General features: G+C 37.4%; 3 protein-coding genes and 1 long non-coding RNA gene across 6 annotated transcripts in view; 1 reads left to right on the plus strand and 3 right to left on the minus strand.

Annotated features, from left to right (window-relative positions):
• The window catches only part of LOC134649415 (uncharacterized), a 356,591-nt gene extending 348,405 nt beyond the window's left edge, over positions 1 to 8,186 (minus strand). The window contains exon 1 of the long non-coding RNA XR_010096959.1: positions 7,849 to 8,186. This is a non-coding gene — a long non-coding RNA (uncharacterized LOC134649415). The remainder of the gene's footprint in view (positions 1 to 7,848) is intronic.
• The window catches only part of LOC134649372 (centaurin-gamma-1A), a 384,793-nt gene that overhangs the window by 340,300 nt on the left and 18,674 nt on the right, over positions 1 to 25,819 (plus strand). For 2 of the 3 annotated variants that reach the window (XM_063504093.1, XM_063504095.1), the window contains exons 4-5: positions 24,843 to 24,984; positions 25,294 to 25,428. In XM_063504093.1, the coding sequence (XP_063360163.1) occupies positions 24,843 to 24,984; positions 25,294 to 25,428 (277 nt within the window). Of the gene's footprint in view, positions 1 to 23,099; positions 23,264 to 24,842; positions 24,985 to 25,293; positions 25,429 to 25,819 lie in introns of those variants that run through there. The other variant, XM_063504096.1, reaches the window with a different exon arrangement.
• LOC134649391 (uncharacterized) lies at positions 14,736 to 15,894 on the minus strand. The gene has a single exon (XM_063504133.1). The coding sequence runs from the start codon at positions 15,709 to 15,711 to the stop codon at positions 14,755 to 14,757; it is 957 nt and encodes a 318-aa protein (XP_063360203.1). The 5' UTR covers positions 15,712 to 15,894; the 3' UTR covers positions 14,736 to 14,754.
• On the minus strand, positions 18,188 to 19,729 carry LOC134649387 (uncharacterized). Its single transcript, XM_063504125.1, has one exon. It carries the CDS (start codon positions 19,684 to 19,686, stop codon positions 18,535 to 18,537), a length of 1,152 nt encoding a protein of 383 aa, XP_063360195.1. The 5' UTR covers positions 19,687 to 19,729; the 3' UTR covers positions 18,188 to 18,534.

The following is a 25,819-nucleotide window of genomic DNA, read 5'->3' on the forward strand; positions in this document are numbered from 1 at the left end:
AAAACAGCCAGACAGGCGAGAGCATTTTTATTTGCCCAAGCTGAAACAGAGAGTTTCGCGCTCGCTTGGTCAACAATAGTACCTACGTAAATCATGAGGCCAATTCAATCAAACTCACATTTTGACATCAAAATGATGTCACTTTTATTTTCATTCGCCCGTGCATCTCGCTCGCGCCAATATACGTAGGTACAGACAAGTACGAGAGAAATGCACGCGCGAATGACAACTAATTGACATCATTTTGACGTACGAAAGGTACGTACGAATTGGCCTTTTATGACTCAAGGTATGTGTGCGTCATAAGTCATAAAACTTGGACGCAATGGAACGAAACCTTGACCCTCAGTTTTTTGCATAATGGGGTCTACAGATTCTAGAGGGAGGCCATCTATAGTTACCTGTGTTGCCATCTACAGACAGAAATAGAAGGGCCGCGGTCAGATTATCCGTGACGTCATCACATTAGATTGACCCACCCCGAGCCCGTTCCGCTAAATATAGACAATGCGTGCCCAGGGTATATAAACAGTTAAATGTCAACCTAGGGTAAAGGAAGGTTTTATTGAAGACATACAGCCGAAAGACGTCCACTGCTTGATATAGGCATCAACAAGGATCTTCAAAAATCCTGCACCCGATGGGTCGAAGTATATCCAAGTGTATCCTCAAGGCCTGAAGTAACAAGATCAGATATATCAAGTATATTGGCGAGATCAAAGTCGTGTAGGTAGTCAGTGTCAAACAACTGTCAAAAGTGACAATCAATCAATCAATCTTTGGGTAATATGGCTCCATCGATACTGTCGATGATTTCGCCAACGTCAAAGTGGATCCCACGTGGGATCGAATTAAAATTATTTGTAAATAATAAAATTCAGTCAGTGTACGGTATAAAAGTATAAAACTATGGCCTCTAGGGCTCTAGCCAGCCACGGTTAGAGGTAGAAATACCAAAATAAATGCTCTAGAGCACGACGTTGTTCGGTAAGTAGTTGGGTTCTCAGTTCTTGTAAGGCGATAGCTGGACTTTACAAGAACCCGCGTGGGCTACCCGGCGTTGACGCCAGAATGGTGGTTAAACGCGTTTCATGATTAATTTTTCATTATCTGCACACTTCCACAACATCAGATCACAAGATCATATCAGAGTAACAAGATCAGATATATCAAGTATATTGGCGAGATCAAAGTCGTGTAGGTAGTCAGTGTCAAACAACTGTCAAAAGTGACGTTTCTTCAAACAAAAGCTTCACTTTTGACACTTGTTTGACACTGACATATATCCGATCCATATCGTGTAGATATTTGACGTAGCTTAAAGTTCGAATATGGCTGCAAGACAGCAGTTTTATTCATTTCGAGTCTACACTGATTCTTCGTTCACAATTAAACCATTAAAGTTGTGAATGCTTTTATTAGTCCCATTATTCAATTAACCCAATTTATTTGGCTTCGTGAATAGGTCGAGATTCTACGTCTTTTCCTACTGTTATTTCAACACGAAGCCAGACTTGAAATGCTTGTTTAAGTTTAACTTTGCACCAAGTTTGACGGTTAAGAGTGTGGAATTGTATATTTATAGTAATTTGACATTTATCATATTTATATGTAGACAATTACTTTACTTATACAAAATCACAAAGAATATAGAGGCAGACCGAGATAAGTCTGCAACGATATTGATAGCACACGCAGTGCAAGTGTTATTTTAAACGTCAAACTTCAATGAATTTATGACGTGTAAATAACACTTGCACTGTGTGTGCTATCAAAATCGTTGCAGCCTTACCTCGGGAACAGATTAAGTATATAATCCTCGGTGTAACTAAAGAGTTTTGAGGATACTCTGACAATTGATTATTTAGAGTTATGTTTTAAAGGTCTGATTAAGTTTTAAAATGTCTAGTTTCTACAAGATTTATAAGTTTCACTAAGCGGAACCCTCTGTTCTCTACGATCTCCCATGAAACCTTATTCTTCCTTCTGCCTTTTCCTCAGGTAATTTCCCCTTTTAATCCTCTATCCCATAGAAAACAAAAGATGCCTCGAATCCTAGAACTCGGTCACCGCATTGTGCAGAGTGCAATCGCAGTGCAAGCAGTGCAACTATCTGGGCTGCAAACTTTTTGAACTGCACTTAATTGCTCTGGCAACACAGAGTTTTCTGCATTGTTTATGGATGTTTTGCATGCCTTTGAGAAATCGATAGGGGTTAAATATCTCGATGCAGGTGCATTTTTTATTGGGTTTTTATATTAAGTTCGTAATAAAGAAAGTTTTTAGGGTTCCGTACCCAAAGGGTAAAAACGGGACCCTATTACTAAGACTCCGCTGTCCGTCCGTCCGTCCGTCTATCACCAGGCTGTATCTCACGAACCGTGATAGCTAGACAGTTGAAATTTTCACAGATGATGTATTTCTGTTGCCGCTATAACAACAAATACTAAAAACAGAATAAAATAAAGATTTAAGTGGGGCTCTCATACAAAAAACGTGAATTTTGACCGAAGTTAAGCAACGTCGGGCGGGGTCAGTACTTGGATGGGTGACCGTTTTTTTGCTTGTTTTGCTCTAATTTTTGTTGATGGCGCGGAACCCTCCGTGCGCGAGTCCGACACGCACTTGGCCGGTTTTTTACCTACGTGAAATAAAACTTTAGACCCTAAGTTTAAAGGAATTTAAGTTAATACAATTTAGGTACGCCTTCCCCATGTACAGCACTTAGAAGCGTAAATATTATAGAAATATCTTAGTAACATTATTCAGATTAATTCCCCCGTCCCCCTTTATACAATTTTCCTCTTATTTGCGGACATAAGTGGTTTTCCAGACTATACATTCTTCCACATCTTCATTGTTATTGTGTTTGACAAAAAAGTTTGATAAAAAACAAAATGTATGCTCATAAAAAGTTTCAGTGGCAATGGTGGCTTGCCAAACTAGGTACTAAAAGTTTTACAACTGTCTAAAGTAGAGTCTGTGCGGAAAGAGAAGAGTCGTGGAATGTATGGGACCCAATACATTCCACGACTCTTCTCTTTCCGAACAGACTCTAACAAAATTACAGTAAAAGTATGCGCCACAAAATTTCAATTTCGGTCGCTGGAAATATGTATAATTCGCCATGTAATAGCGGTAACAAAGCCAATTCTGTACACGAAATGCTTACATTCAACACGTCCAAATGTCACTAATGCGTACCTACCATGTATTCAGCGATCCTGAATGTCAGCAGATTGTCGCGTAATAAACTTACTGGCAACACATGGCCGCTGTAAAAAAAAAGTAATAATGTCCATGGAAACACCAGACACATACGCCCTTTTGGAACTGATATTGCGTAACTATGGGGCTTTGGAACGTCCTGCCAGCATCCGTCGTTTTATACAGGAGCCACAACAAAATGTTCACATGAAAAAGCTTTTCTGCCGTTGATATAGAGTCCATTTTAGCTCAAAGCGTGTGACAGTTAGGTTGGCAGGCTTGTAATTGCTGGCAGGCTGCGACCTATTTCGAAATAGTGGTGCTTTTTAATCTGTGGTGCAATTTCCGTCACTTTTCAGGCTATGTTGTGTGAAAAACTTGCATGCTAAATTTTGTGTAAATAATCCACATCCTATTATTCGATTGAGCTGAAACTTGCACAAAATAATATACAACAATGTAGGTACAAATGGTGGACTTAATTCCAAATGGCGTTCTCTACCAGTCAACCATAGGGCCAAACAGAGATACCTACAATCTTCCTTTAACCCTGTAAAACTTAAAAGTGCTTGATCTTGTTTAAAATGTACGCCTCCATTTCAAAGGTCTGTCGAGTCGTCAAAAAAAAAGTTTCAACGCTCGTAAAACATCACTCACTCCCACACCCAGTCATTTGTTACTCCTTTTAAGTGTCCAGTACTTGCTTTAAAAACAAAAGGCCTTAAAAAATACGACGTTTGACTTTGAAAATAGGAAGTTAAGATCTCTTCGAACTGATGACACTGAATAGAATAGAAATGATCATTTGTAATTCATTGTGTAATTCTAGTTCATTATTTTACACTGTAAAAAAGCGTATAATCTTTCGTCTTCGTGCTCATGTATAATATAGGTATATAGGATCTATATATACATGAGCACGAAGACGAAATATTAAATATACTTAGTATTTTTACTTAGATACGCTATTTTCCAGTGTAAAATAATGAACTAGAATTTTAATATGAACTATCAGCTGAATCTGTAACCAGTTTATTTTTTCTTCTTTTTACCTACACGTCAAATCGTCTTAAAAGGCGCCATTATTTAAACTGTCGGTAGAAAATTTGAAGCGATCAATTAAAATGAAGAAGAGTATTTTTATAACCTTTGCCTTACAAATGGTAGGAGCTGTTATTATTATGATATGGCGCACGCTCGGAGCAAACATAAGTAAGCAGTAGGCAACTAGGCACCTAATAATATAAGAGTACTTCTACATTATACATACATCAAAGGAACAACCCTTAGGTGTACCTATAGACATATAGATATATTTTACATCCACGCGGTAAAGTGAAACAGAAACGAAGCTACGTAGACAGCTAATTTGTACGGCAGGCTATGAAATATAAATGAACCCCCACCTTGACGGGGAAACTTTAATCAACGAGTAGCTGTCACTGTCAAAATGATTGGTATTCTTGGAGTCTTTAAGGTATTTACTGTTTATGTTAAACTTTGGATACAGAAAATGGTTTAATATGTATCGAACCTTTGTATGTAAATGTTTAAAGGTTCGGACTTGGAGTTCATTTCTTTGATATATAATATAGCAGGTCAGTTTCAAACCAATATCAATGACAGTTTTATAATACTAAAAGCACACAAAACAAAATACAATTCTAAAGAACTTTAGATTATGAAAGGAGTCACTTTAGATAAAGGATTTTAGGCGAAAATGTTGTCATAAATGATGTTTATAATACCAGTATTGAAATAACAATACCTAATAATACCGGTTTTTTGTTCAGAAATGTTCCTTTTTACGGCTATGCTAACTAAAAATAAAAAGGGTTTCCGATAAAAAAATTACTCAGTGTTACTTTATTTATCACTAAGGGGATTTACGTTAATAAAGCCCCATTTTCAGTTTAGATTGTTTTTCAACAAATAAAACAAGTAAAATTGAACCGACTGTAGATGTTTGCTAGAAATGTAACTTTGAATCTTAATCCTCAAATAATACGGTTGAAAACCGTTAATTGACTTTCTTCCCGTGCCCCCTTCAGGACGGTATTATTCGAGGAAATTAAAGGAGGCATTTCCATGAATATTGAAGGCACTTCAGCTTGTCTGCGGCAGCGTCGCCGTCTGGTGTGACAGGGTAAGGGTCGGTAAACCAGCCAGATCCAGATACCTGGTTTACAAGTGTAGACATCCTTATAATATATCCATAGATACACTAAATCAGTGGTTCCTAACCTTTTCAGTCCGGTCACCCCTAATATGACTAACTAGGGAACCTGATTTTACCCCTCCTCCCAATGGTAATAAAAAATAAAACGTGTACGTTTGTTGTATTGTTATATTAGGTTAGCTTATTTACCCCCGTAAAATACCAGTTTTACCCCCAGGTTAGGAACCACTGCACTAAATGAACTAGAAGATTAAAGGGGCCCACTGATTAATAGTCCGCCGGACGTTATCGGCCTGTCAGTTAGAACAAAAATTTGACAGCTCCGTACAACTGGCAGGCCGATATCGTCCGGAGGACTGGTAATCAGTGTGACCCTTTACAAAGATACAAAACATATAGCGTGGTTGAGTAGAAGGCACCAAAGAAGCTGCACATTTCGTTGTGATTTATAAACTTCGGAAATCACTATCTGTCTCTATCGTTATGACCATCTTTCTCACTGACAGATAGCTGTGTCCCGCTCGTCCAAAAATATAAGTAGGTACTGAGGGCATGCCGCAAATGACTGAGTTCGATCAATCGTTTATGTGCCTCTTTATAGTTCGAATACGCAATAGCGATAAAGAGACAGATAACGAAATTTCCCTTTTCAATGTTCGTAGCAGGCCCTACTTTGACAATCTTGATAATTATGCAGTTCAACTTCAAATTTAGTATTGTAGTGTGTTCATTTTTGTATGTAATCCTATGAAATATCTTAAATTATCTAGTTACCTACATAATATATTATGTTTTGTCCTTACCTCTGTCTACTACAAAGGTCTACGACCCTAAACCTAAGTGCATGAACTAGTACCTGCAATTATTGAACTAACTACAGGCTAGATTATAGTACTTAAAGGTGTCAGCAAAAAGCAGAACAGGAAATCTTCGATTTGAGAGCTCTCGTACTAATTGCGACGCCGTGGTAAATGGCAAGATGTTTTTCGTTCTTTTTCTTTCACTGTGAATATTATTTATTTATGGAGTTGAGTTCTTTGACATGTAACAGGTTAAATATTTCAAGCGAAGTTTTGTCGAATGAAATGTCGTCAAATGCTAGGTACTTTAAGTATGGCTCTTCTATGGGATATGTATGCTTTATTACTGCCAAATCACTGCAAAGTTATTGTGGTCGGAGTCTACTGTACTGGGAATACTGGGATCGCTGACATAATAGTACACTTATCAAGTGGGACTCGTTTTGAAAAGGTCTGAATCCACATATTTCACTTGCTTCGCTCGTGGTCCAATTTTGGAATTATCGCTTGCTCAGGTATCGATTTTAGCACGAAGAATTAAACAAAAACTTTGCCCCCTTGTAGGATAAAGTAACTATATTACTAAACTTAATTCAAGTTTTCACAACACAGCTAAAATAATTATAATGGCGTTATTCATAAACGGCATCTAACTTAATCAGTTGATGATCGTCGTTTGTCCCTATGTGTCGTTATGTCATAGAGAGGGACAAACGATGATCATCAGCTGATTAACTTAGCGGACGTTTATGAATAACGCCGTTAGTCTATAAAAAGCTCTAAGTGAATACATTAAGGCTGAAAATCGAATGAACTATTTATATAGTTGGGGTTGCTAGTACCTACCGACAAACTGGCGACGAACTAGAAAGTACAAAGTTGCTTATTAGTTTTTTAACTGATCAAATAAGTGGATAACTTTACGCGTTATTACTTTTTATTATTATTGGCTACGATATGGCTAGTACGAACTTTTTTTACCCTGACAAAGTAGGGTAGGAAAATTAAAATACATAGTAAAAATAAATAATAAGTAATAACTAGAACATAACTAGAATAACATTAGAAATCCAGGAAAACTATACCCATCACTTTCTATTGGGTGCTACGGTCCTATAGTATTAGCGTAGACCAGCCATTCTCAAAGTGTGTTCCGCGGAACCCTAGGGTTCCGCGACACCCCTGCAGGGGTTCCGCAAGAATTTAGAATAATAAAATAAGCATAATTATTATGCTTATTAATAAAAAAATACACTTCTAAAAACTATTGTTTTATTGTAGGGTTCCATCAAGTACTTCGCTTTCCAAAAGGGTTCCGTCAAAAAAAAAGATTGAGAACCGCTGGCGTAGACAGTATGATTCTCACCGTCTATGTATGAAATGAGACAGTCCTGGGTTTTTAGGGTTCCGTACCCAAATGGCAAAAAACGGAACCCTTATGGATTCGTCATGTCTGTCTGTCTGTCTGTCTGTCTGTCCGTCTGTCCGTCTGTCCGTCTGTCCGTCTGTCCGTCCGTATGTCACAGCCACATTTTTCCAAAACTATAAGAACTATACTGTTGAAACTTGGTAAGTAGATGTATTCTGTGAACCGCATTAAGATTTTCACACAGAAATAGAATAAAAAAACAATAAATTTTGGGGGTTCCCCATACTTAGAACTGAAACTGAATTTTTTTTCATCAAACCCTTACGTGTGGGGTATCTATGGATAGGTCTTCAAAAATGATATTGAGGTTCCTAATATAATTTTTTTCTAAACTGAATAGTTTGCGCGAGAGACACTTCCAAAGTGGTAAAATGTGTGTCCCACCCCCCCCTGTAACTTCTAAAATAAGAGAATGATAAAACTAAAAAAAAATATATGATGTACATTACCATGCAAACTTCCACCGAAAATTGGTTTGAACGAGATCTAGTAAGTAGTTTTTTTTAATACGTCATAAATCCCCTAAATACGGAACCCTTCATGGGCGAGTCCGACTCGCACTTGGCCGTTTTTTTTTGTTCAAACCACCACTAAGTTTGGCCAAAGAAACTAACCTATAATACCTTCTCGTATTTTCTGTTTTAAAATATGTAGGTTATTAGTAATAACAATATATCACTGTCAACCCCCAATCATAGACGAAAATACAACACAGATATCACTACCAGACACCCGATACGATCCATCAATATCCCGCCTTTTCATTCAAAACCAAGTGTACCAACGTGATAGCTTTTCCATTCGTTCAAAGGGTGGCTAGGGTAAAGGCGCCACGCGGCGGACACATCGCGTGCGGCGCCGGCTGGACTGCGAACGTCGATTACCTCGAGTACACGAATAACGCTTTGTCGCGCGATTTTTTTAAGTGTAAATAAAGTAGAAAAAGCATTTCATTTACACTTGTGGACAGTTTTAAATCGCGTCGCGTGGTAGAACCCGATTAATTGGGACAATTGTAGCGTAACTTATTTGGCTGATATTCGTGTAATGCTTTTTTTGCACTGCGTATCTTTGAATATTGCCGAAATTTTAACTTTTTTTTATGATATAGGAGGCAAGCGAGCAGACGGATCATCTGATGGTAAGCGATTACCGCCGCCCATGGACACCCGCAACACCAGATGGGTTGTTAGTGCGTTGCCGGCCTTTGAGATGGGAGTACGCTCTTTTCTTGAACTTTATTATTAAGTAACAGATAGGATACGTTATGTTATGTCGTATGTGAATTTTAAAATAAAGCTGTAAAACATCGTAAATAAATAATGATTTTTTCTTTATGTGGAAAAGAAAGGGTTAGCACGTTTTGCGCACTAGGGATGTCACTCTGTCGACACACAACACTAACGATATTCGATTTATCGACTGTCGATATTCATTTACGCTTACATTTAGGTACTAATGACTGGATTCCATGTGGATGAGATCTTGAAACACTCGTCCCGATTGAAATTACTATGTTCCCTAGTGCGCAAAACGTTCAAGCTGATAAACGAGATCAAGTGCGGGTAGTTCGAAAAACTCGCGCGGTTAGAACTGTTAGAAGACGGCATCTTCTAACCGCGCCAGTTTTTGTCATGTCAACTTAAGGGTGGAATCACACCTGTCAGCATCGAGCCGCATTTTATACGAGTATATGAGAAATCGCTCGTTAGTATGAAGATGCGTACGCATGCTTTCAGCTTTCCGATGCGTACGCATCTTCATACTAACGAGCGATTTCTTATATACAAAATGCGGCTCGATGCTGACAGATGTGATTCCACCCTAAGCCAGTCTTCTCCGAGACCACGGGGACAACGCCGTCCTCGAAACGTCGGAGGTAAATCTTAAAACTTAGATACGCGACTAAGTCCCGTTGTACAATTTAATAAGAAAGGGTTAGCTAAGCTAGCGTTGCAAGTTTCATAAAACCATCCTTTTCACGGCTGCGCTGACTCCAAAAGCCTTCAAGATGTTTTCGCCACATTTTGCGTTATTTATATTAAAACTTGCGCTCCCTTTTCACTTGAGTTTTGTCTACCATGAAATAACAAGAGGCTTTTAGTGTAGAATATCTTATGGACGTATTTTATTGCGATAAATCTTATGTGAAGTTTGTAGATAAATGTTACATGAAGCAGAAACAGTGCCGGATTAACCAATAAGCAAAAGAAGCACGTGCTTGGGGCACCACGTCTAGGGGGGCACCAAAAACGTAGGCAAAAAAACGCGCAGGCTGCATTTAACATTGCAGTCGTAATGGAGTATGTACATGAAACTTTTTGTACTTGTAGCTTGTACAAGTACCCATCTAATAACGAAGGGTCATAAGAGTAAAAAAGTAAGGACACGTAAGAAAGAACATCTCCAACGTAGGCCTTTGATTTGACCTTACGCTCATGTTCAAGGCCAAAAAATCTTGCCTTCGGGCTTGTGGCCACCCGTTTTTTTCGACATAGGTTACCGATTTTATAGCGAATTTTGCTCTCTTGCACGCCAGATTTTTCGGCCAGGCCGAGTTGCTGCATAGCCGCGATCCTGCGACCTAATTGTCCAAGTGTTATAAGGGGCCCTGCGAAAGCCGAAAACTAAAAGCATCCTAATCAAGTCGCGCTTTCGAGTGAAGCCAAAGAGCGAGCAGTAGGAGAGTAGTGATTACATAATAGATTCGATTTCAAGCCACTATTTTGCAGTTCGGCGTTAGGTCTTATGCGAGGCCTGCTCCTCACGCCAAAGTCGGTCTTCTGCCTCAATTACACTTGGGCTTGGATCCAAATCCAAGCTTTCCTCTCTCGAAGCTGGGCATTCTGGCTTGCTCACACTTCGCCAGTGGTTGTGACTATGAAACGCGCCGCGATCAGACGCTCCGGACGTCCAGCTTTATGCGGAGCTAGGCCTTCGGCCTCGTCCTGACTTCCTCATTGATCAATTCCAAGCTCTTCTTTCTAGCATCTCTGAAAACAACCTCGCTGAGACCCTTAAACATCGAGTCCTATGCGAATCTAGGCTGACAGAAAACTGTCCCATCCCTTCTCTGTATGAAATCCTGGATCCGCGCCTGTTTGGGACTAAAAGTAAAAGTGATCGAATTGCGTCTTTTCTAATGAAAAATTTTCGCGCTCGCTACGCTCTCGTTTTTTCAGTTAAATTTTAAAGGCAAAGCCAGCTTGACATTCGAATAGCGACTACAGCAAGATTACTGTTGCAAATTTACTGCTGCACTGTCAATTTTCGTGATAAAATGATGTGACTGATTGAAAAGTCCATTCTCAGCAGTAATGCGGCAATGAACGTCACTCAATTTACCAAGAAAATTCAATGTAATCTTGATGACCCTAGGAAGAGGGGGCACCATGGTCTAAGAATGCTTAGGGCATCAAAATATCTTAATCCGGCACTGAGCAGAAACAAAATATTATATTAAGAAGATGAAATTTTACGGGTGTATACAAAAGTAATGTATGATTAGAATATTCTTTTGATGTGTATTCGCGTAAGTCCACACTTATCCGCCATTTTCAATCCCTTCCTAACATTTATGCATAGATTTTTTTTTTATTTACATTGTTTATTCGTATCAATAAGTAGGGTAAGTTTTACGTTAAATATATTCATATATTCTGACCGGAAGGCGAATGCTCGCACCTGTGCAAATCGTAAATAAGTTTATGTATTTATCATTTACATATGTATTGCATAAAATATTTGGAGAAACTTGATGTAACAGCGACCTTAAATAAGGAAGTGATGGCCTTATGAAAAATTGATCAAAATGACCTGTAAGTTTAGAAAATGTATAATCGGTCATAAATTTTCTAAACTTATGACCGATTATTTAATTAATTTTAATAAGTTGTGAGAAAGTTTTATGTCACTGATTTAATGTTATGCATATGTGTGATTTTGCACGAGTGTAAAGCGCCTAAGATGGCTTAGGGTAGACACAAATAAGTTGGAAACTATTTGTTTCTTGTTACATTTCGTTAGTGTTGATGACATAATACTTTTCGTACGCATAAATCGATTATATTTAATATTTTCACATAAGGTCATTGTGAGTCGAAATTACACGTTTCAAAGCACCATTCTGAATTTGTTTTATGTTTCACATAAAAAAGCTTCTAGCGAGTTGGTAGAAAATTACTGTTTAATACCGTTTCATGCGCTCAAATGTCAATTTTGCGATGAGATTAAAAATAAATGTAGTGTAACTAGAAATTGAAATATTAAAGATTATGAGCACCAATCGATTACCTTTGATCCATACAGTCGAACGAGCTACAAATACCGTTATTACATCGAAAGAACGTTGACCCTAAGGTCATAGAGTACAGAAGACTTGAATATTTGAACATAAAGAATGACCCGACTTTATCTTAAAGAGTTCGTGTTCTGAATTTGAAATTGGCACCGAAAAGTTTAGAACTGCGGGTCGTATTTATTCTCTGGAAACGTGCTTACCTGTGAATGGCACTACAAACTTTTATTTGCTGTTGACAGCATCGCTCCCGTCTTCGAATGGAATTGAAGTTAGTATGAAGTAATGTTAGTTCAGGTTTTCACCGACATCTCAAATAAGCTTGTGGTGCTTTATCTGACTGTTAGATTGAATTGAGATGCGGAACTTTTGACTTTATACGGCTTTGGGTGGTTTTGGAATTTTGTGCGCTTTGGAAGAAAAGTCGGTACGGAGAGTGATAGCATCACATTTTTCTTTATATCTACAGCAATGTATAGCTAGAACAATGAATTGATAAAGTTTGAGTTAAACTTTAGCCGTCTTTGTATTGCTTTACGTCGCTGAGAATGCCAAATCCGGTATGTGCGTGATTTTAATCAAAGTAATTAATACCTTATTAATTTGTTGCTAGGTAACTATTTGTCAATCAAAAATCGAGCACATAACGGATTTGGCATTCTCAACGACGGTCGTTGAGAATGCCAAATCCGTACTTTGATTAAAATCACGCACATACCGGATTTGGCATTCTCAACGACGTATAAATTCTTTGAATAGGCAAAATTTTGATCTAATATTGACCTTTGTATGCGTGTATACGTCGTTTGACTTCTAATGTCCATCATCAAATTCTCTTTTATTTTAACAAAATCGTTATCCACGTCGAATTGCAATAAATTGCCAATTCTCACCAAGTTACCCAAGATTCGGCTAACTTTTATCAATGTTTGGTTACAAGAAATCGTACGCAATATATTTAACGTTATCTAATTTATTCATTTGCTCCAGTCGTTACGTTGGCCCTATTTATAACTCAGAAAGTTTCGGGAAACTGGGTAAATTCTGCGTTCCTGAAACTTTGATGCAAGGGGGCAATAGCGTGCAGTCCCCCGAATTTTCGTACGTGCCTCTTACATCAGAGGGCCTACCGCGAACCACGTTCGATGTGTTACATCTCTGTCGCACTTCGTCACACTGTCAATTCGTACGTAAGTGTGACAGGGAGGCAACGCGTCGAACGTCGTTCGCGGTAGACCCTCAGTTACATCTCTTAATTCCGACAAGAGGAAGACACAAAATGCGTTCTTTTTTTCTCGTTACTTTTTGCTCGGCTAATAACTTTTGTTTTTATTTAATTTTTAACGCTGTTGTCATTATTTGGTTTCCAATGTTGTTTTAGGTAGTGAGTCAAAACGGTTATACTTGTATTTACTATCGCGTGCTCATGTTTTATGAATGATATGTTAATAATGGATAGAACAAGTTTAACTGTCACAGGCTATGCAAAACATACTTAGTTGATACAATTTACACTACGTATGGAACAAGTAACTTCACCTACATAGGCTACATATATGTATGTATTACACTATTGGCTCTGTGAGCTGTTAGGATAGCGTTAAAATAAATAAATGTATGCCTCCGCCATTTGGAATAAACGGAATCGAAAAAAAAACTATTTAATCAATAATCATAAAACCTGCTCACAAAATTTCATGAGAATCGGTTGTGGAATTGCGACATACGGACATACGAAAGCATTTTTGTCCAAGCTGAAACGTAGACCTTCGCTAACGCTCGGTCAATTATATGTTAAATTGTTGCATGAACCTAACACATATCTGTATTATTGTTTTAACATAAAATAAAAACACTTTTTTTTCATGCAAACTACCTACGGCATTCTATTACTTTCATAACTCACAAACCCGCATCATTCCAATTTGATTAAGCTGGAAAACCCTTATGGCCTTGGCCATAGTCATATCTATCTCATCGGTACAGTCGCCATCATATATATCGGAGCGGCCAAGGCGCTCACAAATATCTGACCACGCCTCTATTGTCAAGGCGTTAGAGTCGTGTTCAGATATTTTTGAACATCTCGGCCGATTCGATATATCTGACGGCGACTGTACGTACTTAACGGCTCAATAAGGCGAAGGGGCATTTTTGATCACATTTTCGCATTATTGCGTCTCCTTAGCATGAAAGTCCTTTCCTCTGAAAGGAAGGATCACGCTCCCGGAGGACGTGTTTCGTTATGTCGGCCCTTTCAGCCCTGCCCTATATCCCCATTTTGAGCGTCTAATAGAACCCTTATTCAAGCTTTGTTTGTTGAGAAAATGTTGTAAGAATTTTATGCTTGTTACAATGTAATGTCGAAGCATTACACCTCACATTTCTTCGAAATAGCTGAAGTTGAAATGGCATCACGATTTAACGTGAAGGCCACATTCCCTGTACTGTACGTTGAGGGCTTGTGATTATTATTTCAACATCATAGAGCGACGACTAAAGATTATCCGTCTACATCTTACGGTTAATTATTTCTAATTTCCGTAAAAAAAAACACATCTACCCTAAGAACCGAATCTTGCCGAAATCTAGGGTTGCAACTGGTTGTTAATTTTTTTTTTTTTTTTTAATTTATTACGAGCATTGGCAACTTGGCCATCAGCTCAAACATAAAACGAAACAAATTACAATTCCAGCTTATACACAGTACAATGTGATATGAATTTAAAAGTTACATTACATTAGTCTATGTGTAAAGTAATTACAATGCCCAGCTTATACCTAAAATTTAACATTACATTAGACATACATTTTATGGTTATTTCAATCATTTATCAAAAAATTACAGACTGCCAATAGTGTGAATAACAAATTCATAGATTACAGGATATAATTGTTGATATTTCAAAAGGCCCTGTACAGAGTTTGGCAGAACTTGCAAACCTGTATCCATACACATAGCAACAAACAATAGCCTTTGTAAATTAAATGAAGGACAATGGAAAAAAATATGATCAAGATCACATAAATTAAAATTACAATGTGCACAAACAGCAGAATCACTTAGCTCTAATCTGAATAGATGTGCAGCAAAACGACCATGACCAATGCGCAATCTACACATAGTTGTAATAAATCCCCTTTCTACATATTTTCTTTGGTATTCAAACCACGACTTGGTACTAGGTGCCAGGACTATTTCAGCTAGCCATTTCCCTTTGACTTCTTTGGATTTAGACCACGAGTTATTCCACCTTCTAATCATAAGTTCTTTAACAAAAGTTACTAAATCGGATTGAGGTACTTTTAAATCACAAACTTGGATATTTTTCGTAGATTTGGCAAGCTTGTCTACAAGTTCGTTACCAAAAATTCCTGAATGTCCCGGAACCCAGCAAAATTCAACAGTAATATTTCTATTTAATAAAGAACTTAAACAACTTCTTAACTTATAAATCAAATAATTTACAGATCCACTTACACATTTATTTTTAAGTGCTTGTAAAGCGCTCATGGAATCTGATAGAATTAAAAACTTATTCTCATTTATATAATTTTCATGAATGTATTCTAAAGCGTAAATAATGCCTAATACTTCAGCCGAAAATACTGAAAAATAACTACTACATTCGAAAACCTTTCCTATGTTCAAAAAAGAGTCATAAAATGCAAAACTGGTCCTATCTTTAGTTTTAGATCCGTCAGTATATAATTTAACAAAATCAGTCTTATCATCAAGAAACTCCAAAAAGTCATATTTCGATTCAAATTTGACCAGTTCAACCACCACGTCTCGCATAATATCATTGTATTCATGTTCAAAACAGGGAAGCAAATTAGACCAGTAGACTATATCTTGAAATTCAAAGTTTAAATAAGTTATAACATCACTTATGGAAGAAGAATTAGGAAACGCTATTAAATTATAATTTGGAATATTTACATTATTTAAATATCTATAAGTAACATCGTTATCACGACTAACCAACTTAAGACCATACTTGTCAGTGATATAACATCTGCGTACAAATAAAGGAACAATGCCAGCCTCTATTTCCAAAGAATTAATTGGAGATGACATCATAGCTCCAGTAATAATTCGTAGCGCCCTATTTTGGATAATATCTAATTTCCTTAAAAGATGGGTATTCGCATCAGCAAAAAACATACAACCATAATCGAAATGACTTCTAATTGTCGCGATATATATCGTTTTAAGGACCTTAGGATCTGCTCCCCATTTTACTCCAGTTAACGACTTCAATATGTTTAAACCCAATTCGGCTCTTTTAGAAATTGTATCAATATGAGTTTTCCAGGAAAGATCATAATCAAGAAATAGGCCAACGTATTTGACAAAAGACTGAGCAGGAATAACTTTAGAATTGTATAAAATTTGAGGAGAATGTAAGCCATTTTGAGAAAAGAGAATTACAGAAGATTTGGAAACATTAACCTCAAGTTTTAGGAAATTTGTTAATATGTTATGAATATTACATAGACAACTGTTCATAATAGATTCACCAATTTTTATGTCTTTACAATTTACATATAACACCAAATCATCAGCGTAAAATAAGTGCTTAACAGAAGCCGGAATTTGTTTCATGAAACAAACCAAACTTAGAATGAATATAAGAGGAGATAATACAGAACCTTGAGGAGTACCCTTTGTAGAAACTTTAGAACCTATTAACGAAGATCTAACTTTTAGAGTTAAATATCGATTATTAAGAAAATTGAATAACCAACGTAAAATATGACCAGGAAACCCTAATAAAGACAAACTTTTAATAAGGTATGAGTGATCTATGTTATCAAACGCCCCTTTGATGTCTAAAAAAACCGCCAAAGTATATTGGTTAGAACGAAAATTGTTCTTAACATCCCCAATTAAACAACTTAAATTATCTATTGTGCTTTTACCTTTTCGAAAACCATATTGAGTACTTGGAATGACTTTGCTATTTTCAGAAAACCACTCTAGTCTATTTTTTAACATGGTTTCAAAAACTTTCGCAAAGCAAGATGTTAAGGAAATAGGCCTATATGACTCAACACAATTAGAATCCTTATAAGGTTTTAGTATCGGAACGACATGTTGCGTTTTCCACGTTGGGGGAATACAATGACTCTGCCACAAATTATTAAATATTTTACACAGTATTTCCTTAGCATGAAGAGGTAAGTTTTTAATCACTTTGTAAGAAATTAAATCAGGACCAGGTGAAGTTTCTTTTTTATTTTCTAATGCAGCTAAAAACTCACTAAAAGAAAATGGGTTGACCATCCATTGAGCTTCCGGGCGGCCACGATTCTCAAAGTACTCATTAAGGTCACTATTTGATACATGATTATTGTCAGAAGCAATTTTGTCTAAAAACAATGTCGCATTGTCAGGATTTTGAAAGAAATTGGGGGATGAAGAAACGGAATTAAGTTTTGCATGTTTAAATCTTCGTATATAATCCCAAATTATTTTACTCGATGTCATGCGATTAAAGGAGGAACAAAGATTCAACCAACTCACGCGTTTAATTTCAAATAGTGTTCTTTTCTTTAAAGCATCTAGTTTTTTGTATATAATGAAATTTTCCATAGAAGGATATTGTTTGTAAGATCGTAAGGCAATTTTAGCTTGTAACACTACACGGTCACATTCATCATTCCACCACGGGGTAGCTTTTAAGCATTTATTCTTATGATGGTAACATTTTTTAGCAAATGTCATTAATATGTCATGTAAAATACTCAAATACTTTGTATAGTTTTCTAGAGGGTTTTCTACAAATTGAAAAACTTCAAATTTATCATCACATAACTTGTTAAACTTACACCAGTCAATCTTTTTAAAATTTACCTTAGCTAGAGAATTATCATCTTGTTGAGGATTAGATAAGTTATTAGAATAACATGTAGGAGTGGGCGAGTCAAAAACTACACTAATGAGCAAAGGGAAGTGATTACTACTAAGAAGATCATCAAGAACAGATACCGAACAACTAGAACTAAGAGCTCGGGATGCGAATACCAAATCCAAAACATTACCTTGTTGGCCAAACGGAGCGAAAGTGGTGATAGTGCCATCATTCAAACAAATTAAATCAGAATTCTCCACATAAGCATGAAGAGCTTTACCCCTTCCATCATTGACTCTTGAACTCCAAGATGAGTGATGTGCGTTGAAGTCACCTATTATCAGACGATTATTACTTACAAATTTTGAACACGAATCTTTCAATGAATCTATAGTAAACTTACCATTCGGAGGTGGAGGAGCATATACACATAACATATCTAGAGAAAAATTATTAATGTTAATATTAATTAATATATTTTGAAAATGGTACTGTGATAAAGTGTTGACAATATTGAACTTGTATTTGGAACGAATTGCAATTGCAACACCACCATGCGGATGGTTAGAGTCTCTTCTAATTACAGTAAACCCGGGCAATTTAATAATTTTGCTCGGGGTCAACCAAGTTTCATTAAATAGTATGATGTCAACACTCTCGTCACAGCCATGCAAAAAATGTACAAGTTGACCCAGTTTTGGAAATAGACTTCTGGAGTTCCAATGAAGTATTTTTAATTGTTTGATACCCAACCTGTCCATAGTTTAAGTAGTAAAACTTGTTACAAGCACCTCTTTAATCATTTGGGAGGATATTGGCATAGGACCGGAGGAAGAATTTTTGACTTCTTTTTTCTTCATTAATTCTAAAATTGTTTTGGTGATTGCATTAAGAACAATATCAGAATTAATAATGTCAGCAATCATAGCACGTCCGTGAGGTGTTTTAGCAGGAGTTTTTGGAATCTTACTATTTAGATTATTACTGCTATTAGGTGCTACAGCTACTGCAGCTGCAGTTGCATAAGAGAATTTGCCATTTATCTTGTTCTTAATTTGTGCATTTTTTTCTGCCTTAACTGGACAGGTATAAGAAACTGCCGAATGGGGTCCACTACAGTTTGAGCACTTGAAGTCTGCTGGTGTGGTACATTCCTTGTAAAAATGTCCCGCCGAACAAATGGAACATACTTGAGTGCTTTTACAAGCTCCGCTGCCATGTCCGAACTTATAACACCTGAAGCACTGTAGCAAGGGTCTGATGTATTCCTGAACAGGCATCCAGATATGATCGTAGATTACATGGTCGGGTCTAGACGAGGTCATAAATGTAACCAGGACAGTTGGGAGTGGTTTGTATTGCCCATTGTCCTGTTTTTTCGTAAAGCGCTTTACACCAAGAATCATACAACTCGCTTTCAAGTCCTCGAGCAATGTCTCTTCACTTAGATCCACAGGAGCACGAATAATTCCTTGGCACTCTATGCTGTCATATGGGATTGTTGCCTTCCAAGTATTTGCTTGTAGAACTGGTTTGTTTAGCAAAAATGCATTTGCATCTTTGGCACATCCGAAATAAACTTTGACAAAAAAGTTACCCGCCGCCTTTACATATTGCACCCCAGTAATCTCTTTTAATATTCCATTAACTTTGAGGATGTCCATGGGGACTTTATGAGCCAGTTCATTAGAAGCAGATTGTAGCAGTACGGGGTACTCTCTTTTAGTCAAATCTTCATATATGGGATTGTGGTCTTTGAAGAGACCGCGACGACTTTGTATGTATGTCATTTTTTGCTTACATGATGTGACTTCTGTATCGGAAACATCTTTATTTCTCCTTTTTGTTGTAGTTTTGGCGGCATCTGTTTCCATGGGGGAGGGGCCGCCGCCCGCACCCCCGCGTCCTGGGCTCATTCAATGAATATAATCACAAATTCAATTAACAGCAATTATTTATAATTAATAAGGAAAAATATGTTGGTTTTGTCAATAAAAAAGGACTTTAAACACTATAATTGAAATATTTTCAGTAAATCCGCCTTGTTTTATCGGTTTCCCGCCCTTTTTCATCACTGGTTGTTAATATGTCATTCACTCATTCACCTCAACTTTTTTAATGTTACCTGCAATTACGTTTTACCCCAAAAATAGGGACTTTCCCAATATTTTACCCGACACGGCATTCCGTGCATAATTAATTTTCTTTGTAACTACCGTTGACGTTCTGTTAATTATTATCAAAGCAATCTGCTTCCCTTGACAATGTTCCATGGAGTTTACTAGCCCAAGGCAACTTTGCAAATTCCAGTTTTCACTTGAACGTTGCAGAAGGCGCTTTGAAGTAAATTAACTCGTAATATTAGAACAGGAATAAATTTACCCGCATTAATGTCAAGATAAACGTATCCCTGTGGAATTAAAGACTAAATTCGCCTGTCGTAATTCATGAACCGCATATTTACTTCTGTTTTCACCGGAACAGTGGGTCGACAATCTAATTTGGGAGGGGGTTCTTTAATTGGGTCATAATTTTGTAGTGAGTTTTGTTTGTTATGGACCCTGCGGTGTTGTTGCGCCTAAATAGGATGTAGTTATGTCAATTCACGCATACTTAAAGCTAATTTTCGACACGAGCCGCTCACGCCAGAGTCACTGATGCGTGGTACCTTTTTATAATTAAGTTTTTATTCGACAGCTTCAAGACATTTTATGGTCACACGGAATTGTTTTCGTTTAGGCGTTTATGTTCAGTAACAAAACGTTTTTGTCAAATTAAATACAAAAAAAAACACATAATAACGATGTCAGTCACGTTCCGAGTCCTTTAGAATAAGATAAAATACAGTTGTTCGACTCGGTCTTCTGTGACATTCGACTTGCTCCGTGAGTCTCTCAGTTAGATTATTTCTATAGGATTTTGACCTTTATGCGGGCTGTTTTATAATGTAGGTACTTATTGGATATGTTTGCTTGTGTAAAACAATTTGCAATGTATGCATGGGCGGTGTTAATAGCTTTAATAGAGTGTTCTGAAGCCATTACGTGGTTTTAAAAGCACTGTGTAGTTTCATTTTGTAAAGCAATGTCATTTCGCTGACATTAATTAATGATTTATAAGCTTACTAAAACAATTTGTCTCTGCCCGACGGGTAGCCAGGGGAAGTTACCTGACCACAACGGAAACCTTTGTCCGGCCTAAGTATCATACCCTAACAATGAAGGGAGGTGAGAGCAGCACAGGTCACGTTCGGATATCAAGTTACGGCATTATTCTCTCTCCTATTCATCGAAAAAAGCAACTTGCGCCGTATAAGCATGTAGGTAGGCTCGCGTTGTTTTGTTCGTTGCCTTTGTAAGGGCATGAAAACCAGTTCCCTATATAGTGCGCTGTACCCATGGCGAGACAAAAGCAGTAAATTGTGTATGATGATATGCGCTTAATGCTTTACCTAGTGCAGAGTTTATGAGGAAACACGTTTTTGTTTTCACTGCGTATTGTGCTTCGGATACAAGTATGTTGCTTATCTACAGCAACATTGCACCGGATATGTTATCAAAATGATTTGCGGACGAGAAAATCGCTATTAGGCACAATGACATGAAAAGATAATTGTAATTTATCAACGGAACAACAGTACCTATAATATCTTACTTACGAAGTAGGTGCGAATACGATTTTAACATGAATATTGATGTTGCCAATATTACTAGTAAACTCCAAGTTTTATTTTCTCTTCTAGCCATGAGCGAAAGAGAAATTGGCGGACACAAGGCAATTGATTGTTTAACTTTGAAGTTCTGCTTGTGTAACAGTTCTCTAATATAACATAGGTTTACTAGTTTTGTTTATCTGGCCAATAATAGCAGCTAGTTTTAAACTTTAACAAAGTTCAACCGCTAAAGTGACCATTATTGGACGTTATCTTGTTGAAGTAAGGTTTACGAATGGCCAGCCAACTGTGTCTGCGATGGTACTCGCGAAGACAGTGAAATATTCGATCACTCCGCCCACTGCCAACGAGAGCGTTGCTGGACGCACGCACGACTCGAGCCACGTTCGATTACTTCCCTGTAATTTGTAATTTCGCTTCCTAACCGTGTCCGACGGTCGAAGATGAAAGTGTGTTCAAACTTCGACGTCTTCGTGTTTTAAAAATGTGTAGTGAAACGCGTAGGGCGTATATGTGTATGTTTAGAATTTTAAATGCCTCTGACATTCCTTGTTACGGTTTCTGTAACATTATATACAAATACATTATTCAACAACAGTATTAAATGATCCCTACTGGATTTATATTTATCAAACGGATGACAAGAGCTCTTAAAATTACTAAAAAACCTCGTTACTCGCTTTTTTCGTATCGCCCAATTAGTGTTATCACGAACAAGGCAGTACATGTTACCATCAACTCATTAACGACAAAAACTGCCTCAGTTTCGTGTTTTCACGTTCAAATTTGATCGTTCGACCTTGTCGCTAAGGGAATTCAACCGTGATACTAAACGTATCAGCCCAAGGTCTGAGAAAGCTTGTAATTCTTCACAGAGCGTTACCCCGACCCCCGGGCTGTTGCTAACAGATTTCGATTACGATTTATTGAATCATGTTGAGGTATCAAGGGTTTCGCATAATCTAGGCTAGACTTGAGGCCAATCACTTTATCGATTGCTTAGCCCATCAAGTGGCTTATTATGTAATTTTTGAGTTTGAATTTACAATTTTAATGGCAATATTAACTGAGAGCCGGTTCCTGCCTGCCACTTGAGGGGATAAGTAATATACTAGTCGTTTTCAGCAGTTGACAAGTTAGCGACCAATTGTGTAATCACACAAACATCGTGAGATGCAGTTCACATAATGATTAAGACAGACGTAACTTGCAGGTGATGATTAGTGTTAACAAACTATTAAATCAAACCATGAATGCAACGGAAATGTAATAAATCCGTAAGTGCAGTTAAAGATCCATTGTTTAGATACCTACATAAAACATCTGATGAGTCTAATGACGAATCAGATACAAGGCCGAGTACTACTTAAGTATCATGACTGAATATTAAGTGATATTGATAAGGAAATCCTTTTTATTCATATTCCTTTATTGATAAAATTACAAACTTTACTTTTTTAATCTAAATAATACCTTGAACTACTTATCTTTGTACATTAACACGCATGTTATCCCCATATCAATTCATAGGATAGGTATTGCATAGAAGTGCATTTAGCTTTTTGTGCCCTGTCTCTGTCAGTGCCTGTGTCGGCGAGGGGGTTGGAGGGTGACGGGTATAGTGGAGGTTTGCCGCCTAAGCTCAAAGCCGCCCGCCCGCCCAGTCGCTTCCAGTGCGCTGCCCTGTTCGCAGTGATTTCACCTGTTACTGTTGACAATTCCATATAAAACGACAAAAATAGACAGTAAAAATCCAATATCCCTGCTTTTATTCAGAAGTGGTCGGGTGTTGCACTGCCAATTAAATACGCGATGGATTGGTAAGAGCTTCACTTATTTACGAGTTTTCCAATACATTTTATCAATCTATGCGGTGTATGCAGAAAAGTTGTTTGCTCATTAAACATGCATGAAAATTATTTTAATACGCAATATTTGCTTTTGTATTGTGTGTATTTATTTTGCGGCAACCTTCAGCATGATTATCATTACCATATTTTCGGTTATGATTTAGATTCAACATGCGAATCTCTCGTAAACCTATATTTTGTGTAGGTACATGTTATAATAAATTGGTGTCTTGTTCAGAAGCTCTCTTATTATTCTAATTTCGTTATCTGTATAGGCTTTCAGAGATTTATCATTAGTGATAACGATGTTTTGAAGGACGTGCCTTGAAACTGAAAAACATTTCCAAATCTTCAAGCTAATGAAATTCATTTCCTTCCATCTCGATCCATTACAGTCTTCGTAAATACAAAATCACTTGATAAATTTGAGTTAGTCGTGATTTCCATCCAACATGGCAAATAAATATAAAAAATAATACGACCCAGACGAGGGTGACGTGCCATGTTTTTGCATGTCGTCATCACACACTCCCGTATGCCGGATGACGCCTCCTGCCGTCGATTGTTCTTCAGAGGAAAGGGGTGACACCCTCCTACGCATTCTCCATTCAAGTGGAAGCTGAGTTACTCATACACTTTCTTTTGTCTACCGCATTTTTTTCTCACAAATGACATTTCTGTGTTATGGTTTAATAAAGCCTAGAAGGTGAATCCGGGCGCCCGTCGTAAAACCAAGCTGTGCAATCCTGCTTTCCTAATGGTCGAATAGTCTCTTTCACTCGATTATTATAAGAGCAATAGTTATAGGTATAGCCGTATTATGACTTTATACTTCTTGGTTTTAATATGTGCTATAATGCTCAGGTAAAGGACAATAATGATTTCTGCTCAATTTAGAGTGTTATTAAAAGTTTACCGTCTGTTGCCTATGAGTATACTTATAATTCTTTTTAAGATAATTATCCTTACATGTAGCTAGTTGAAAAATGCATACACAACCCTTCCGTTTTAATCCCCCACGTCAAATTACCCCACGTAATTATACCAGCGACTTAGGGTGAGTTTTTTCTCCAGGATTTCGCAATAGTGGGGTTACATTACATGTTACGGGTTTTTACGTAATGCGGTAGGTATGCTACTATAGGTTGCGGTTTTAAAGAAAGCGACGACATTGCAATTATACTTAGAGGCCTTGGAGGATATAATCAAACGGAGACGCCATGTCTGTAATTTTCTGTACAAAACAGTCTGCCGATTTTTGCGGGGGAGGGGAACGTCAAATGTATGCGTAACGTAAAAATAGCCATGTCAGATAAACGTCAGTCCATACATTGTGTATGACCGTTGGCCGCCTATTTTCGACAGAGGGGAAAGCCTTTTAATGGCTACTCCGTTTAGTTGTATCCTCCAAGTTAGAGGCTGATATACAATCGGTAGTTTGCAATTTACGAACCGACCGCTTTTCCGTACAAAATTCTTTACTAACCGGATTATATGAAGGTTTATAGTTTTTTTTTCTTATATTTATGGTTAATTTTCATTGTTACAGTTTACTGCCTGGGTCGACGCCGTGATCTTCGTATTTAGTCTCGACAACGAGGTCAGCTACAACACAGTCTCCAACTATTTCAACAAAATGTCTCACTATCGAAACTCCGCCGAGATACCGATCATTTTGGTTGGAACACAAGGTAAGCGATATTTATGCGCTATTTTGTCATTACGTTTCTTATATCAAACGATAACAATAAAAATATCTCTTGACAAATAATGTGCGATGAGTAATCTTAATTTGAAATTATACAGAAGACATATATTTCCTTTGTAAATTCATACGATACACGGAATGAGCACAATGTTCCACCTAACCAGTGATTATCGACATACTATCGTGCAATTTCCAGAACCGAGGATGAAAAACTAAATAAAACAAAGAAGCTGCTCATGCGTTTCCGATAGGTTTCCTGTCCATTTACAAAATTGATTGGTTGCTCTTTCAGATGCCATAAGTGAAAGTAGTCCACGCGTCGTGGACGACAACCGCGCTCGCAAGCTGTCAAATGAACTGAGAAGATGCTCATACTACGAGACCTGCGCTACGTACGGATTGAATGTCGAGCGCGTGTTCCAAGATGGTAAGGAAAGAACACGTTTTTTATACCGTGACGTCACGACGGTCCGTCTTTTTTTGATCGCTTCAATAACAATGGGGATCGGAATGCTCTTACTGTTTATTTACTTGTATCGTTGGATGGAAATCAGTTAAAATAATCGTTTGCATTTGCATTTTAGTGTTGCGTACGTATGTCATCGGAGTTTTATTAGGATGTCCCCATTTGATATCGCAACAACAACAGTAGCACGCAACTCTGTAGTATGACAATATCGCCATTAAATGAAACGGCCATGAATTTTCAACGACCTTTGCCTATATTGTGGCTTATTAACTATGTCGTTACTCTATAAGTAGCATCCGCTGGCGGAACTTGAACATCGGATGGTAAAATTGTATGAAACCAAGTGGTA

Source organism: Cydia amplana, chromosome 7 (assembly GCF_948474715.1).
Source record: "Cydia amplana chromosome 7, ilCydAmpl1.1, whole genome shotgun sequence".
Lineage (NCBI taxonomy): Eukaryota > Metazoa > Arthropoda > Insecta > Lepidoptera > Tortricidae > Cydia > Cydia amplana.